The following is a 15,671-nucleotide window of genomic DNA, read 5'->3' as shown; positions in this document are numbered from 1 at the left end:
TCTGCCTGTCTCAGCCTCCTAAGTGCTGGGATTACAGGCATCAGCCACTGCATTGGTACAATGAAACCGATTTTTGTTCCTAAATTCTAGCCTTGACCCAAGGAGATTTTTCCCTTCATAGCCTAGGTAGTCACATATTGACTAGTATAATAATAATTTAGAAACAGCTAATTTTACTAAAATTGTTATACAGTTTTAGAAATGGCATTTTAGGAGCTTCAATTTCTTTTTTTTTTTTTTTCTCCCTCTAGTTATGATTTGCAGAAACGAATTGCTGAAATGGAAACTCAAAAGAAAAAAATTCATGAAGATACCAAAGAAATTAATGAGAAGAGCAGTATACTATCAAATGAAATGAAAGCTAAGAATAAAGATGTAAAAGATATAGAAAAGTAATAATATTTTGGAAAGTACTAAGAGTATTTAGATAATTTTATTACATGTGTATTTATATATAAACTTACTGCCAGCACATTATGAGTGTAAGACATTTGCCAGCATATCAAGTGGTGGCCCCTGTGGAAGAAAAAAAAAAAAAAAAAAAAAAACTTGCCTCACATCCAGTTCATTATTACAGATCAAATGCCCTACTCTTAAGTCTTGGAACCGTGGGGATGCTACCCCCTAGTGGCATAGCACAGTAACAAACAATAAGCATTTGGCTTGACAGGTTAATTAATAGTCACAAATCTGATAGAGGGGTAGGATTTGGGTTGTTCTAGATAAATTTTGAAGGATTTTATCATGTCCCTACTTACGCCATTTTTCAGTGACACTAGTATCTCTATTTTTAAATAAAAAATTTGTATAGTAACTTGTAAGTATATTCATAAAAGGTAAAAAAAAAATTTTTACTCCTATGGTAAAAATTTTATATACCTAGACATTGTAGTCACTGGAAAATGTAGTATTTTGCATCCAACTTAGAAAGGCAAAATTGCTGTCATAATCACAAATACAGGTGCTTCTTCAACTATGGGGAGAGGGATCATTTGGAAGAAGGAGAGATTTAGGATCTTGCCTTATTAAAAGCCTGAACATATTTATAGAGGAAGTGTTCCAGGTAGGAAATATAACATGGTTTTAAAATACCTGAACATTCAAAATAATGACTACTTGCTTTGCTAGGAAACTGAATAAAATTACAAAATTTATTGAGGAGTATAAAGAAAAATTTACACAACTAGATTTGGAAGATGTTCAAGTTAGAGAAAAATTAAAACATGCAACTAGTAAAGTCAAAAAACTGGAGAAACAACTTCAAAAAGATAAAGAAAAGGTAGGTGTTAGAAAAAAATTCTTAAGATATCATGTCTGAATATCGTATCTAGTTTTCATGGAAGTGTTTGCCTCTTATTGCCTAAGAGAATGAATTAGTATTCTAAATGTTGTTTTAAGATTTGTCTCTGAACATGATTTTACCCCCTCTAGGGAAACCATGCTTCCACTGACTTTATTTTGCAGGAGGTTTTTTGTTTGGTTTTGGAGTTTTGTAGAAATGGGGTTTCAGTCTGTTGCCCAGGCTAGCGTTCAGTGGTATGATTATAGTCTTGAACTCCTGGACTTAAGCAATCCTCCTACCTCAGCCTCCCAAAGTAACTTGGACTACAGGTGTGAGCCATTGCTCCTAGCTTGACTTTAAGTTTTAAAGTTTATATTACAATAATATATGTTATTGGGAAAACATTTACCACAGTTCCATTTTGGTGTTAATTTTAATTTTCTTTTTCCTAAAGTAGTAGTTTTTAAAGATATTTAGGTTAAGTATTATAGGCTTTAAAATATTGCCTGTCTTCTACAAAAAACTAAGCTAACAGTATCAGAGCAGGATTTCGCAAGAATTACCAATGTTGGCCAGGCATGATAGCTTACACCTATGTTCCCAGTGCTTTGGGAGGCCAAAGTTGGAGAATTGCTTGACGCTAGGAGTTTAAGACCAGCCTGGGCAAGATAGTAAGATCCTATCTCTACAGAAATTTAAAAATTAGCCAGGCTTGGTGGAACATGCCTAGTAAGTCCTAGCTAGTCAGGAGACAGAGGCGGCAGGATGCCTTGAGTTCAAGGTTCCGGTGAACAGTGATCAAGCCACTGCATCCAGCCTGGGCGACAAAGTGAGACTATGTCTTAGAGATAGGAAAGCTCATAATTTGGAGTCTCTTAAGCTGTGTTCATGTTCGTAGCTCTATCATATATAAATAGATATGATACCTTAACCCCAGCCCCGTGAAAAAAAGCTTTGTTGCATATGTTTACACAGTAATTATAGATTAGGCTCTATGCTATAAGCATTTTCTAAATGTATTTGTTCACAAAATACTTTCTGCTTAGCACAGCTGATAAATATGTTGAGTCAGTGTTTAAGGAAATGGCATTTTGGGAAATGTTGAACTTCACTGGTACTACATAATCAGAGTAAACAAAATAACAAGGCTTTGGGGGTAACCCCAAAGACTTGACAATCTTATTTAAGTGTAACTGTTACAGAGTCATTAGCCTTTAGGCATAGACTGCGTGAATAAGTGATTATTATCAGAATATGTTAATGGAATAAAATATTAGCCCTACATGATGACTCTGGAAGAGTAAAGTGAAAGATTTTAGGATTGGGGAAGATGGTAAAGATAATTTGTGGTAACTTATGATATACCAGGAAGGATAGTTTAGAAAATTCCTTGTAGTCAGAGCGTATTTATAGCTAAAGAAGAATAGTTACAACCTGAAATCAGGAGAGAAGGATGACAGACCTAAGGCCCTGCCAGAGAGAATTTTCCTTCGTAAGAAGTCAGGTGTTTGTAGTAGTTTTACTGTTAGATTGAAATAATCTAGAAATTACGTGAACAGTCGGGAAAATACTTGTTAGCTAATTTAACTCTGATTATAAAGAAAACAAGAACTGAGAAATGCCTTTAAATAAGTCAAATATTGATAGTATTGGGTAGCATAAAGATGTATACTCCTATAACTTGTTTTATAACCTCAGGTTGAAGAATTCAAAAGTATACCTGCCAAGAGTAACAACGTCATTAATGAAACCACCACCAGAAACAATGCCCTCGAGAAAGAAAAAGAGAAAGAAGAAAAAAAATTAAAGGAAGTTATGGATAGCCTTAAACAGGAAACACAAGGGCTTCAGAAAGAAAAAGAAGTAAGATGTTTTTTATCAGTGTTTATTTTGGTGGCCTTTTTTTTTTTTTTTAACTTAAAGATGATTTTTTCAAAAATATGAAACATGAACTGGTAAGTTTGGACTTTTAATGTCCAACATTCCTAAAACTAGTCAACCTAGACTTAGATGACTATTCTTTTAATTCCTGCTGTCCTGTTTTTTAAAAAGTTAACTGAATGAGAATTTGTAGTAGTAGCAGAAGGTGTGATGTCAGATACAGTACCTTGATTATTATATATGCCACTCCTAGGCATGTTGAATCATCATATTTTGTTGCCACCTGTAAAACCTGGAGCCACACTAAGCACAGATTAATGTCTCCTTTCTTTTTGCTTCTATAGCTCTTGTGTAATAGTTAAAAGCTGTGGCTCTTGTTTCAAATCCTAGGTCAGTCACTTACTGTCTGTGTTCTTGTGCTGGTTGTTATATCTCCAAGTCGTCTTCCTTAAAATGAGAAAGAATTATATCTACTTTGTGAAAATAAAGAATAAATATATATAAAGTACCAAGAAAGAAAATAAACGTTAGCTGTAATTTTAACACTTTATTAATAAAACTGTCACATTGATATGTACTATCTACCCCAAGAGTAAGTATAAAATTATCTTTGTTTATATGTACCACAGCATTTTTGACAATGCTAAGCATGTTAAATACATACGTTAATGGAAAATGGTAATTGAATTGACTGTATTAAAAAGTCATGGACTTAATAGAGTCTGCTTTGGAATATGGACATGTTCTAATGTCAAACTGTAAAACTTCGCAGGTTAGAATACCTGTGTGATAAAGTGTCAATGGATAATGCAGTAGCTTTCATGATGGGATACTTTATGGTTAGTGGATTTTCACTGTTTGCTCATTTAATATATATTGAGTACTCATGTGCCCTGAACCCCATGTTAATGACAAAGCTAGGCCTCAAATGTCTATTCCTCAGCATAATGATCTGCCTCACAAAGCTCTTGTGAAATCAGTTGGGAAAAAACTGTCTACAGTGAATATTGACAACTAGGCAAAAACTGAATCTAGTCCACTTGTGAGAATTTTTTATTTCTATATACTGTGCTTGTAGAATTTCCTTTCTTAAATTGAATGTAAAATGTGTGGTTTCATTTCAGTGTAGGTTTGAAAGTAAATATCTGTCCAGATTTAATGAACTCATATTTTAACAGAGTCGAGAGAAAGAACTTATGGGTTTCAGCAAATCGGTAAATGAAGCACGTTCAAAGATGGATGTAGCCCAGTCAGAACTTGATATCTATCTCAGTTGTCATAATACTGCAGTGTCGCAATTAACTAAGGCCAAGGAAGCTCTAATTGCAGCTTCTGAGACTCTCAAAGAAAGGAAAGCTGCAATCAGAGATATAGAAGGAAAACTCCCTCAAACTGAACAAGAATTAAAGGAGGTAAATCTTTGCTTCTCTATTGCGTCAGAACATCATTCATCACCTTTAGCTTTATACATTTTTGTTGTTTTTAATCTCAGCATCTAAGGTGATTAGTGATAGATAAATTTTCTTCATTTTATATAATCTCAAAAGAATGAGGTCAGCATTTCAGTATTCCATATGTGTGCTATGAAGAAACTGTATTATCCCCAGAAGCATCATACAGTAAATCACCACCACCACCCCACTGTGGAAATAATTTAAACAAAAGAAAGTTTGTGTTTCTTTAAATCTTAAGTATAGACAATTTATTTAAGGATAAATAAAAAACATTAAGTGTATATGTATTTATATAATGAATATAGAACAACTATCTTAGTGTGTTTTGGGTTTTGAATTTATGGATGTAGTTTCTTTGCTGGCATTCCAAAATGTTATAAACTAACCAAGATGTGTAGCTTAGCTTATCGGTGCCTGTCCCCTATCCTTGAGTGAATTAGATGTCTAAGGAATTTCATAAACTTTAAATCTCCAAAGATCTCCAAAACCTCAGTAGGCAAGGTGTCAAAAAAAAAAAAAAAGAGCCGAGACAGGGATCCTGCGGTCAGGAGATCAAGACCATCCTGGCTAACGGTGAAAACCCGTCTCTACTAAAAATACAAAAACTAGCGAGGCGAGGTGGCTGAGGCCTGTAGTCCCAGCTACTCGGGAGGCTGAGGCAGGAGAATGGCAGGAACCCGGGAGGAGGACCTTGCAGTGAGCTGAGATCCGGCCACTGCACTCCAGCCTGGGCGACAAAGCGAGACTCCGTCTCAAAAAAAAAAAAAACAACTGTTTGAAGTGTAATTATACTGAAAATAAATATGAGTCTTTTTCATTTTAGTAAATGCATACTATTTGGTCATCAGGGAATTTCATGACCAGGGAGAATTTAAATGTAAATTAAGTTAGATCCAGTGACTCCTTCTATCTTCCTGGTGAATCCGTTTATTTTGGGATGAATTATGTCAGTAACCTGGTTTAAACTTTATGCCAGTGCAGTAAGTAATAGACATAATTTAAATCTAGTGGATGGAGGAGAATACCAGTTACAAAAAATGGCTGCTGCTAAGTTGGAGATTGAGAAACTGAGAGGCTGTATTTATGTGTGCATGTGTGTGGTTCCTCTCTTGTTGGGAGCCTGGCATTTTTGTATAGCAATAGAATTATCCAGTCCTCTTTCTCCCCTTTGTTTCAGAGGTGTGCTTTTTCTCCAGCACCCCCCAGCCCCATTCAGCTAAAATAAAGCACAGCATAACCATAGTCCTGCCCAGTTATCCATACCTTGGATCCTGTTTCTGAGTCTGCTTTTAATTAGGGCAGAGCTTAAGAATTAGGGCACACTTACATATAACTATGTAGCGTCAAACTGGGATTTTCACAGCCCCAGGTACACTTTCTCTATCAGGATGAACTAATTGCTCCTGGAAAAATACTACACTTAATGTTTTCTTTTATTGACCCAAGTAATTTATGCCCCTTTTAAACCCATCCATATTTGCCACAACCAAACCAGCAATCGCCATACAGCTGCTCAGTTTTGGTTCACATTTTTATTGTTGGTCTTTTTTTTTTCTTTGTTATTAAAGAATTACAACTAATTCAGTGCAATGACTGATCATATTTAGGAGTTAATGCTTCTGGATTTCATTTTATTTTCACTTTTAGAAAGAAAAAGAACTTCAAAAACTTACACAAGAAGAAATAAACTTTAAAAGTTTGGTTCATGATCTCTTCCAAAAAGTTGAAGAAGCAAAGAGCTCATTAGCAGTGAATCGAAGTAGGGGGAAAGTCCTTGATGCAGTAATTCAAGAAAAAAAATCTGGCAGGATTCCAGGAATATATGGAAGATTGGTAAGGTAGATTTTGGGGGGGCATGGCTTTACTTTTATTTTTTAAGAAAGTGTAATATTTTTTTGCCTTAAACAACTGTATTTCAAATGTCACTGTATATAAAATAACATTCATTTTCTTTGTTTTAAAGCACATTTATTTTTAAACATTTTGCCCTTACAGTTTCTTGTTTATTTAGCTTTAGATAAATACAGTTATTTCATACCTGTCAAGAAAAATATTAGTAATGGCACACAAACTTAAAACCATTTTATCCTTTTTTTAAAAGAAAGAATTTACCCAGGCATAATGGCGTGTGCCTGTAGTCCCAGCTGTTGGAGAGGCAGAGGCAGAAGGATCACTTGAGCCTAGGAGTTCAAGTCCATCCTGGGCAATATAACAAAGTCCGTTTTTTAAAAAATGAAAAATTTTTAAAAAGTTGGTGTATTTGGGGTTTCACACCATTTTACTTAGGTTTTGGCTAGCATTTAAGGATATAACAAGGGATAATCTAAAAATCTAAGGCTAGCAATAGCCATTACTGCTTCTGAGCCTCGAGGGAAGGGAGTTGTGGTTCAGAGGAAATGGGGAAAATCGATACCTTAACCCCACCTATTTCCTGCCCTCTAGTCTTAACTGAAACCTCATATTGGCTGAAGCTGGAGAGTCAAAGGAGCCAGTTGATACAGTCCTTAAGTCAGCCTTTCGGAGAAGGGAACAAAGTGATTTAAAAGGGCAAATGAAAAATTACCCAACGTGATTGCTTCTACATCTTGTATCAGGGGACTTCCACCTGATTTTCTTGAGGATAAACAATTTGATCCTATTCATTTGCTCTCAAGGAAAGCCCAAACCAGTGAATACTGCTAGATAGCTGTGTAATAGATAAACAGATAAATGTGTTTCATCACGATTTACATAATTTTAGATGCTTTTCAGTAATTCAGAGTTTCTGAGTTGTTTTGCTTATAGTTCATTTACGTTTTATAGCTTCACATTTTCATAAAATGAAAACAGTTCTTTCGTGCTCATTAGAAATTCAAGCTGCATATTCATAAACTATATATTTTGTATTTTGTTGTGTATCCTTTTGTACCCTTTAAAACCATGTCTACATAAAGTTTTTCAGTTAAAAGAACTTTTTAAAACTTGTTGAATGAAATGGTCCTGTGCTTTTTGCCTAACTCTTTTTTCCCCCCACTCTTAATTATTAGGGGGACTTAGGAGCCATTGATGAAAAATACGATGTGGCTATATCATCCTGTTGTCATGCATTAGACTACATTGTTGTTGATTCTATTGATACAGCCCAAGAATGTGTAAACTTCCTTAAAAGACAAAATATTGGAGTTGCAACCTTTATAGGTTTAGATAAGGTGGGTATTCATAATAACCTACCTATAATAGAATTTTTAAGTGCTAAGTGTTTTTTCATTTTGGATTCTAGCTTTTTCTTTATGGTTACTCAGTGAACATCTGATGGGTTTTGAGGATTATTTTATGTTCTGAGGTTATATGATTATAAAAACTTGTTTGACATATTGCAGTACCTCCATTAAAGAAATGTACATTCCAGAGTTAAAAGGAAACCTTTATTGAGATAATTTATCTACAATAAAATTTATCATTTTAGGCTGGGTGTGGTGGCTTATGCCTTTAATCCCAGCACTTTGGGAGTCCAAGGCAGGCGGATCACGAGGTCAGGAGTTTGAGACCAGCCTGGCCAACATGGCAAAACCCCATCTCTACTAAAAATACAAAAATTAGCTAGGCATGGTGGTGAGCGCCTGTAATCTCAGCTACTCAGGAGGCTGAGGCAGGAGAATTGCCTAAACCTGGGAGGTAGAGGTTGCAGTGAACCTAGATTGTGCCACTGCACTTCAGTCTGGGTGACAGTGAGACTCAAAAAAAAAAAAAGAAATCATTTTAAAGTATGCAGTTTGGTGGGTATTAGTATATTCACAGTGTTGTTCACCATGACCACTGTCTGATTCCAGGATATTTTTTATCACTCCAGAAAGAAACCCCATAGACAGTAACAGTCACTCCCTATACCCCTTCACCTCCTCCAAACACTAATTACTTTTTTGTCTCTATAGATTTATCTACATATAAATGGAATCATATGATATATGGCCTTCTTGTACAGCTACATTTACTTAGCAGGTTTTCAGGTTCATCTGTGTTGAAGTATGTATCAGTACTTCGTTCCCTTTTATTGCCAAATGGTATCTGTTACATCATTTTGTATAACCATTTGTCAGTTGATGGACACTTGTGTTTTCACTTGCTGACTGCTTTGGCAATACTTCTGCTATGAACGTTTGTGTACAAGTTTTTGAATGAACATGTATTTTCAGTTCTTTTGGGTATATACCTAGGGTAGAACCGTTGGGTCATACGGTAATTCTATGTTTAACTTTTTGAAGAACTGTCAAGACTGTTTCCACAGTGGCTGTACCATTTCCCACAAGCATGTGTAAGGGTTCCAGTTTCTTTACATCCTCGTTAACACTTGTTATGGTACATCTTTTTGATTATAGTCATCTCAGTGAATATGAAGTGGGATCTCATGGTTTTGATTAGGATTTTCCTGATGACTTATGATAGTAAAAGTCCTTTTATGTCCTTGGCCATTTTTTATCTTCCTTGGAGAAATGTTTGTTCAAATCCTTTGCCCATTTTTTAATTGGTTTCTCTGTTGAATTGTAGGATTTCTTTATTCTGAATACAAATCTCTTGTGAGATGATTTACAGATATTTTACCCCATTCCTTGGATTGTATTTTCACTTTCTTGATGGTATCCTTTGAGGCACAATTTATCTTTTTTTCCTTTGGTTGCTTGTGTTTTGGGTATTATACCCAAGAAACACTGCCTAATCCAAGGTCACGGTGATTTACCTCCTTTGTTTTCTTCTAGGAGTTCTGTAGTTTTAGCTTTATATTTAGGTTTTAATCTATTTTGAGTTAATTTTTCACGTGATATAGAGTAGGGATCAAACTGCTCTTTCCATGCAGCTATCCAGTTATTCCAGCACCATTTGTTGAAAAGATTCTTTACCCCATTGAATTTTCTTGGCATCCTTGTTGAAACCACCCAGCCATTAATGTAAAGGTTTATCTCTGGGCTTTCAATTTTATTACTTGTGCTGGTCTTGATTATTACAGCATTGTAATAAGTTTTAAAATCAGGAAGTCTGAGTCCTGTAATTTTGTTCTTTATCATATTGACTGTTCTTGGGTCCCCAGAATTTGTATATATGAATTTTAAGATCCAGATGGTCAATTACTGCCACAAAAAAAAGGCGAGGAAGTAACTGGGATTTTGATACAGGTTGTATTGAATTTGTAGATCAGTTTAGATAGTATTGCCATCTTAACAATATTAAATCTTTAGATCCACAAACATGGGATGTCTTCCATTTATTTAGGTCTAATTTTATAACCTTTTGTGTACATTTCTTGTTTCTTCTGTTAAATTTATTCCTATGGGTTTTTTTTCTGAGTTTTCTTTTTTGTTACTGTGTTTGTTTGTTTGTTTTTCACTTGTAGATGGCTGTATGGGCAAAAAAGATGACCAAAATTCAAACTCCTGAAAATACTCCTCGTTTATTTGATTTAGTAAAAGTAAAAGATGAGAAAATTCGCCAGGCTTTTTATTTTGCTTTACGAGATACCTTAGTAGCTGACAACTTGGATCAAGCCACAAGAGTAGCGTATCAAAAAGATAGAAGGTGGAGAGTGGTAACTTTACAGGGACAGATCATAGAACAGTCAGGTAATAGTGTTTTTGTTTCTTTGTTTTTGGTTTTGTTTTTTTTTTCTACCAGCATTGACTTTAATCTTGTTGGGGAGACATCTGAAACTGACTTCTCGCCCCTATTTTCCAGGTACAATGACTGGTGGTGGAAGCAAAGTAATGAAAGGAAGAATGGGTTCCTCACTTGTCACTGAAATCTCTGAAGAAGAGGTCAGCATATCTGAAATTGTAGCCAGACTTTTTTTTTTTTTTTAATAGCTTTACTGAAGTACATACAAAATTTGGCCATTTTAAGTATGGTGTACTCAAACTTTAATAGACTGAATTTTCTGTAAATGACTAGGAGTTTTTTATGTAAAACCCTTTAAAGTTTTAGAAAACAAAATATTAATTAGAAACTATATGCTCAAAATCTTTTAATTAGTACATTTGGATCATACAGATATTCCATAACTTACATAATTATTTCTGTTTTACATTTAACTTATTGGGGTTTTTTTGCATTATTGCTATATTACATAATTTTTTATTTCAAAATAATTATAAGCAGAGCAAAGACTTCTTGATGCAAATCTCAACTTTACTTCAAAGTATTTTGTACTTTTTTCCTCCTCAAAAACATGTTCCTAGATAGCCTGAATACCTTTTCCCTTTTTTTTTTTTTTTTTTTTTTTTTTGAGACGAAGTCTCGCTCTGTCGCCCAGGCTGGAGTGCAGTGGCCGGATCTCAGCTCACTGCAAGCTCCGCCTCCCGGGTTTACGCCATTCTCCTGCCTCAGCCTCCTGAGCAGCTGGGATTACAGGCGCCCGCCACCTTGCCCGGCTAGTTTTTTTTGTATTTTTTAGTAGAGACGGGGTTTCACCGTGTTAGCCAGGATGGTCTCGATCTCCTGACCTCGTGATCCGCCCACCTCGGCCTCCCAAAGTGCTGGGATTACAGGCTTGAGCCACCGCGCCCGGCCCTTTTCCCATATTTTATACTTTTATCCTTCTCAAAAACATGTTCTTAGATAGCCTGAATACGTTTTCCCAAAGTGTTGTGCTTTGATTTTTTCCTCCCATATTTTGAAAATACGAGTTTATATCCTTCCACTTAAGTATTTGAATGCTGTACCTTCATTGAAGTAATAGGTGACTTTACAACACTTAGTTACCTTTCCATCTTATTATTTGATCAAGAAATTATTTGACCATCTCCTGAACTTTAAGCTTGGGATTGGAACGGGTGGTTTGATTTTGTTCTAGTCTTTAAAATCAGAAGTTTTAGACCGGGCATGGTGGCTCACACCTGTAATCCCAGCACTTTGGGAGGCCAAGGCGGTCGGATCACAAGGTCAGGAGTTCAAGACTGGCTTGGCCAACATAGTGAAACCCCGTCGCTACTAAAAATACAAAAATTAACTGGGTGTGGTGGCACACACCAGTAGTCCCAGCTACTCGGGAGGCTGAGGCAGGAGAATCACTTGAACCCAGGAGGCGGAGGTTGCAGTGAGCTAAAACTGCACCATTGCACTCCAGCCTGGGCGACAGAAGTTTTAGTTTTCTTCGTAAGTTGACTTTTCTGTCAATCTGAAATGGCTCTTAGAGAAAACTTTTTTTAATAGCTTTTAAAACTTACTTTGTAGGTAAACAAAATGGAATCACAGTTGCAAAACGACTCTAAAAAAGCAATGCAAATCCAAGAACAGAAAGTACAACTTGAAGAAAGAGTAGTTAAGTTACGGCATAGTGAACGAGAAATGAGGAACACGCTAGAAAAATTTACTGCAAGCATCCAGGTATGTGCATGTGTGTGTGTACTGAAACTATTTGGGATTCAGCAGGAATTTATCAGAACCATTTTGCTATTTGCTTACAATTTATAAAATATATAAGGGAGGGAGAAGAGAGGATCTATAGGCAGATGTAACTCTTGATGATTTTGTTTCATTGAGTATTAATAGATAATGCCCTGTCACAGTGTTGCCCCAACCACAGCTATTCCTGTTTTCCATTTGTACTCCATAGAAACATTACTTTCCTTAACAACGATGTGGCCCTTTATTTTTATTCTTTTCAAAGTGGAATTTTTTTTAATTATGAAAAAGCAATGCACTCCCACTTTTTTTTTTATTACTTTCCTTAACAACGATGTGGCCCTTTATTTTTATTCTTTTCAAAGTGGAATTTTTTTTAATTATGAAAAAGCAATGCACTCCCACTTTTTTTTTTTAAGTTTCCAGAAAATACCCAAATGATCACCTTCAATTTTGACGCATGTTCTTTCAACTTTTCTAATACCTAGTTTGCATGTAACATATTTATATATGTGGTAGATATGTATATATAAAGTGTGCATATGGTTTTTTTAATGTCATACTAACTTTTCTTAATAAAATATGGTTTTCTTCTCAAGCCAATATAAATGTACTTTGTTTTTAATTGCTTTAGAGCATTTTGTTTATACCATAATTGACCATTTTTTTTGTATTATGTACATGGCTATGTTAAAAAAAAATCCTTGTAGGTATACCTTGATTCATTCAGTTATTTCCTTAGATTTCAAAAATTACAAGTATTAGACCATATGTGTACAATGTTTAAGGCATTTGTTGCATAATGCCAGATTGTTTTCAAAAGTTATAATTTATGTACTACTAACAGCATATTCAAATAATTATTTTTCCAAGTCTTTGAACACTAGGGTGGTCTAAATAAGTTTGCTATCTTGTAAACAGAAATGTGGCATTTTAACTTGTCTTTATAACAAGCTTACACATTTTGTTTTTGTTGGCCATTTTCATTTTTTATATCAATGGCGCATGTCTTCCCTTTTCCTATTAGTGTGTGTCTTTTTCTTGAAGATTTTAAGTGCTCTTTTTAAAAATTAACAATGTTTACAGCAAATGTTAAAATATTGACCTTAAATGTTAAAACTTTTTTGTAGCGTTTAATAGAGCAAGAAGAATATTTGAATGTCCAAGTTAAGGAACTTGAAGCCAATGTACTTGCTACAGCCCCTGACAAAGAAAAGCAGAAATTGCTAGAAGAAAACGTTAGTGCTTTCAAAACAGGTATGTTTAAAGATAGACCTTTTTTGAAAACAAAAACAGGTTTTTAAAGCTTGCAATATTTAAGAAGCAGTGGAATAATAATAGAAGCTAAGTATATGCAAGTCATTGCACTCTTTTATGGTGTTATAAAGTAAGTGCTGTTAAGTCTCATTTCACAAATAAGGAAACTGAGGCACAGTGGTGCGTGTGTGTGTGTATACATATATAATTTGCCTAAGGTCACACAGTACGTGGTGGTATAGGAATAGGTGATATAGTCTGATTTTTGAGCCCATGTTTTTAATGTCATACTTTGTATACTTTGACCCTAATCATTCCAAAACCCCTTCAAGATAGTGGTTATAGATTTAGAAAAACTAAATCACTCAAATAACAGGGAATAAGTGGTATGCACTCAAAAACAATGTGTAGTTGTATTTTTTTTTCTTTTATAACTTCTTGTGCACATATAGACGTGTAAATGTTCTACCAAAATAGAATCTTTAGGCAGGAAAAGGAATTCATAGGCAGAATTGGCTCTGTAGCCTTAATTGAAATCCCCTGATCACGCACTTGAGCAGCTGTGCTTCTCTTTCCATGTTGGCTTCAATCAAACATAGATGTGCATCTTACTGAGAGAAGGGATGGTGAATTATGCCACAGTCCCGTTCCAGGTTTACACAATCTTAGCTAGTGACTCCAGCAAACACAGCAAGCTTCATTTTTATTCTTAAGACGGATCCCTGTTAGTTTGCTTCGTGAGCCAAGGAAGACAAATACCGATTAACCATCCCAAAAAACTAATGAGAGTGGAGTTGTAGCAGTTATCCAACTGCTCCAAAAATGAGGGGATTTTCTTCCCAAAGAAAAAGATTTTTAAATGTTGACACATTTCCACAATGCGTATCAAATGTTCATTTATACGCACATTAATTTGTGTGCGTGTCTGTGTCTGTGTCTATCTGCATTTCTAATATTCAGGCCCTCACTTAAATAGTACCTGCTACTGACCAGGCTTTGTTTTAGGTCCTGTTGATAGAGCAGTAAACAAAAATAAAGTCTCTTTCCAGGGAGCACACATGTAAGATGGCACATATTTAAGTGGAGGCCCAAAGAAAGTGTGAGTGCTAACCTGTGTATGTTTGAGAGAAAAGCATTCCAAGAAGAGCATAAAGGAGCAAATACAAAGGCTGAAGCAGGAGTATGCTGGGAATACAAGCCATTGTGGCTAGAATAAAGGACGGAGGAACCCAGATCCTCTGGGGCCTTCAACCACACTGTACTTTCCCTACAAGCACCCACAACAATGGCTCTGATGGTACCTAATGGTCAGTTGAGAAGCCAAAATGTATATCTGTGCTGTTAATGGCAACATTTTCATGGAGAGACTGCAAGAGTCTATTATGTGTTTCATACTTACTTGTAAAGGAATCCTTGACTTTATTAGGAACTCTATATATCTCCTCTCATAGAAATGCCATAAAAATGCCATATATTATCAGGAGACTCTGTTAATATCTCATGTGGAGGACCCATTCGTGCAAGCATATCTTTAAGATTAAATATTTTCTTTTCAACTCTTGAACATATTCATATTTTTAAATAAAGGCTACAGTAAATCATTATATCTAAATCTGTGCAAACATTTTATATTTAAGATAAATTGGACTGCGCATGGTGGCTCACACCTGTAATCCCAACACTTGGGGAGGCCGAGGCAGGCAGATCACTTGAGGTCAGGAGTTTGAGACCAGCCTGGCCAACATGGTGAAACCCCGTCTCTTCTAAAAATACACACACACAAAAAAAGCCGGGTGTGGTGGAACACGCTTATAATCCCAGGTACCTGGCAAGCTGAACCAGGAGAATGGCTTGAACCTGGGAGGTGGAGGTTGCAGTGAGCTGCGATCGTGCCACTGCACTCCAGCCTGAGCCATAGAGCGAGACTTCGTCTCAAAAATAAAAAATAGTTAAATATAGAATAGTGATGTCAGAATCGTAGGCTATATGTGCCACAGCTTTTCTAATTCTAGTAGACATACTGCTATAGGTATTAAAAAATGCACTGCAGGTACTTGAAAACAAGAAAGTGCTCTGTAGAATTTCTTTTTGAAAGGAGATTCAGGGATAGAAGCCTTCCCAACTGCATGCCTGAGGTATCCCCCAATCATCATGAGTGGTGCTGATGGCTCTCACAGCAACTGGTGCTCTACCCTACAAGTGAGCCAAGCACACAGGCAGCCTATTAGAATTTCAGCCACAAAGAACATTATTACTATGAACAAGTTAATCCTGTCAACAAATGTAACTTAGACCTGAAAGAAGTAATTACTAGTGTTAGCAATATGTAGGACTTTTAAATGTATATGTTTAATATTCTTAGGAAAGTAAGGAGCCATCCATAAGCCGCCCCAAAAAAGTAGTGGGGGTTTTTGTTTTTTTTAGAGCCA

General features: G+C 35.7%; 2 protein-coding genes across 8 annotated transcripts in view; one reads left to right on the top strand and one right to left on the bottom strand.

Annotated features, from left to right (window-relative positions):
- Positions 1-15,671, bottom strand: part of IFT80 (intraflagellar transport 80) — a 195,425-nt gene that overhangs the window by 156,694 nt on the left and 23,060 nt on the right. The window lies entirely within an intron of this gene.
- SMC4 (structural maintenance of chromosomes 4) overlaps positions 1-15,671 on the top strand; it is a 37,035-nt gene that overhangs the window by 13,678 nt on the left and 7,686 nt on the right. For 5 of the 6 annotated variants that reach the window (XR_002520490.2, XM_031663617.1, XM_009201439.4 and 2 more), the window contains 10 exons: positions 252-392; positions 1,129-1,279; positions 2,981-3,145; positions 4,342-4,575; positions 6,265-6,450; positions 7,644-7,805; positions 9,983-10,208; positions 10,321-10,400; positions 11,815-11,967; positions 13,116-13,242. Coding sequence is in view for 5 of the 6 variants with exons in the window: in XM_031663617.1 (XP_031519477.1) it covers positions 252-392; positions 1,129-1,279; positions 2,981-3,145; positions 4,342-4,575; positions 6,265-6,450; positions 7,644-7,805; positions 9,983-10,208; positions 10,321-10,400; positions 11,815-11,967; positions 13,116-13,242 (1,625 nt within the window). In the remaining variant the exon portion in view is untranslated. The remainder of the gene's footprint in view (positions 1-251; positions 393-1,128; positions 1,280-2,980; positions 3,146-4,341; positions 4,576-6,264; positions 6,451-7,643; positions 7,806-9,982; positions 10,209-10,320; positions 10,401-11,814; positions 11,968-13,115; positions 13,243-15,671) is intronic. The other variant, XM_021934716.2, reaches the window with a different exon arrangement.

The sequence above is a fragment of the Papio anubis genome, chromosome 2, assembly GCF_008728515.1.
Source record: "Papio anubis isolate 15944 chromosome 2, Panubis1.0, whole genome shotgun sequence".
NCBI classification, from domain to species: Eukaryota; Metazoa; Chordata; class Mammalia; order Primates; family Cercopithecidae; genus Papio; species Papio anubis.
The sequence above is the reverse complement of the archived record's forward strand: the minus strand, read 5'-3'. Positions and strand labels throughout refer to the sequence as shown.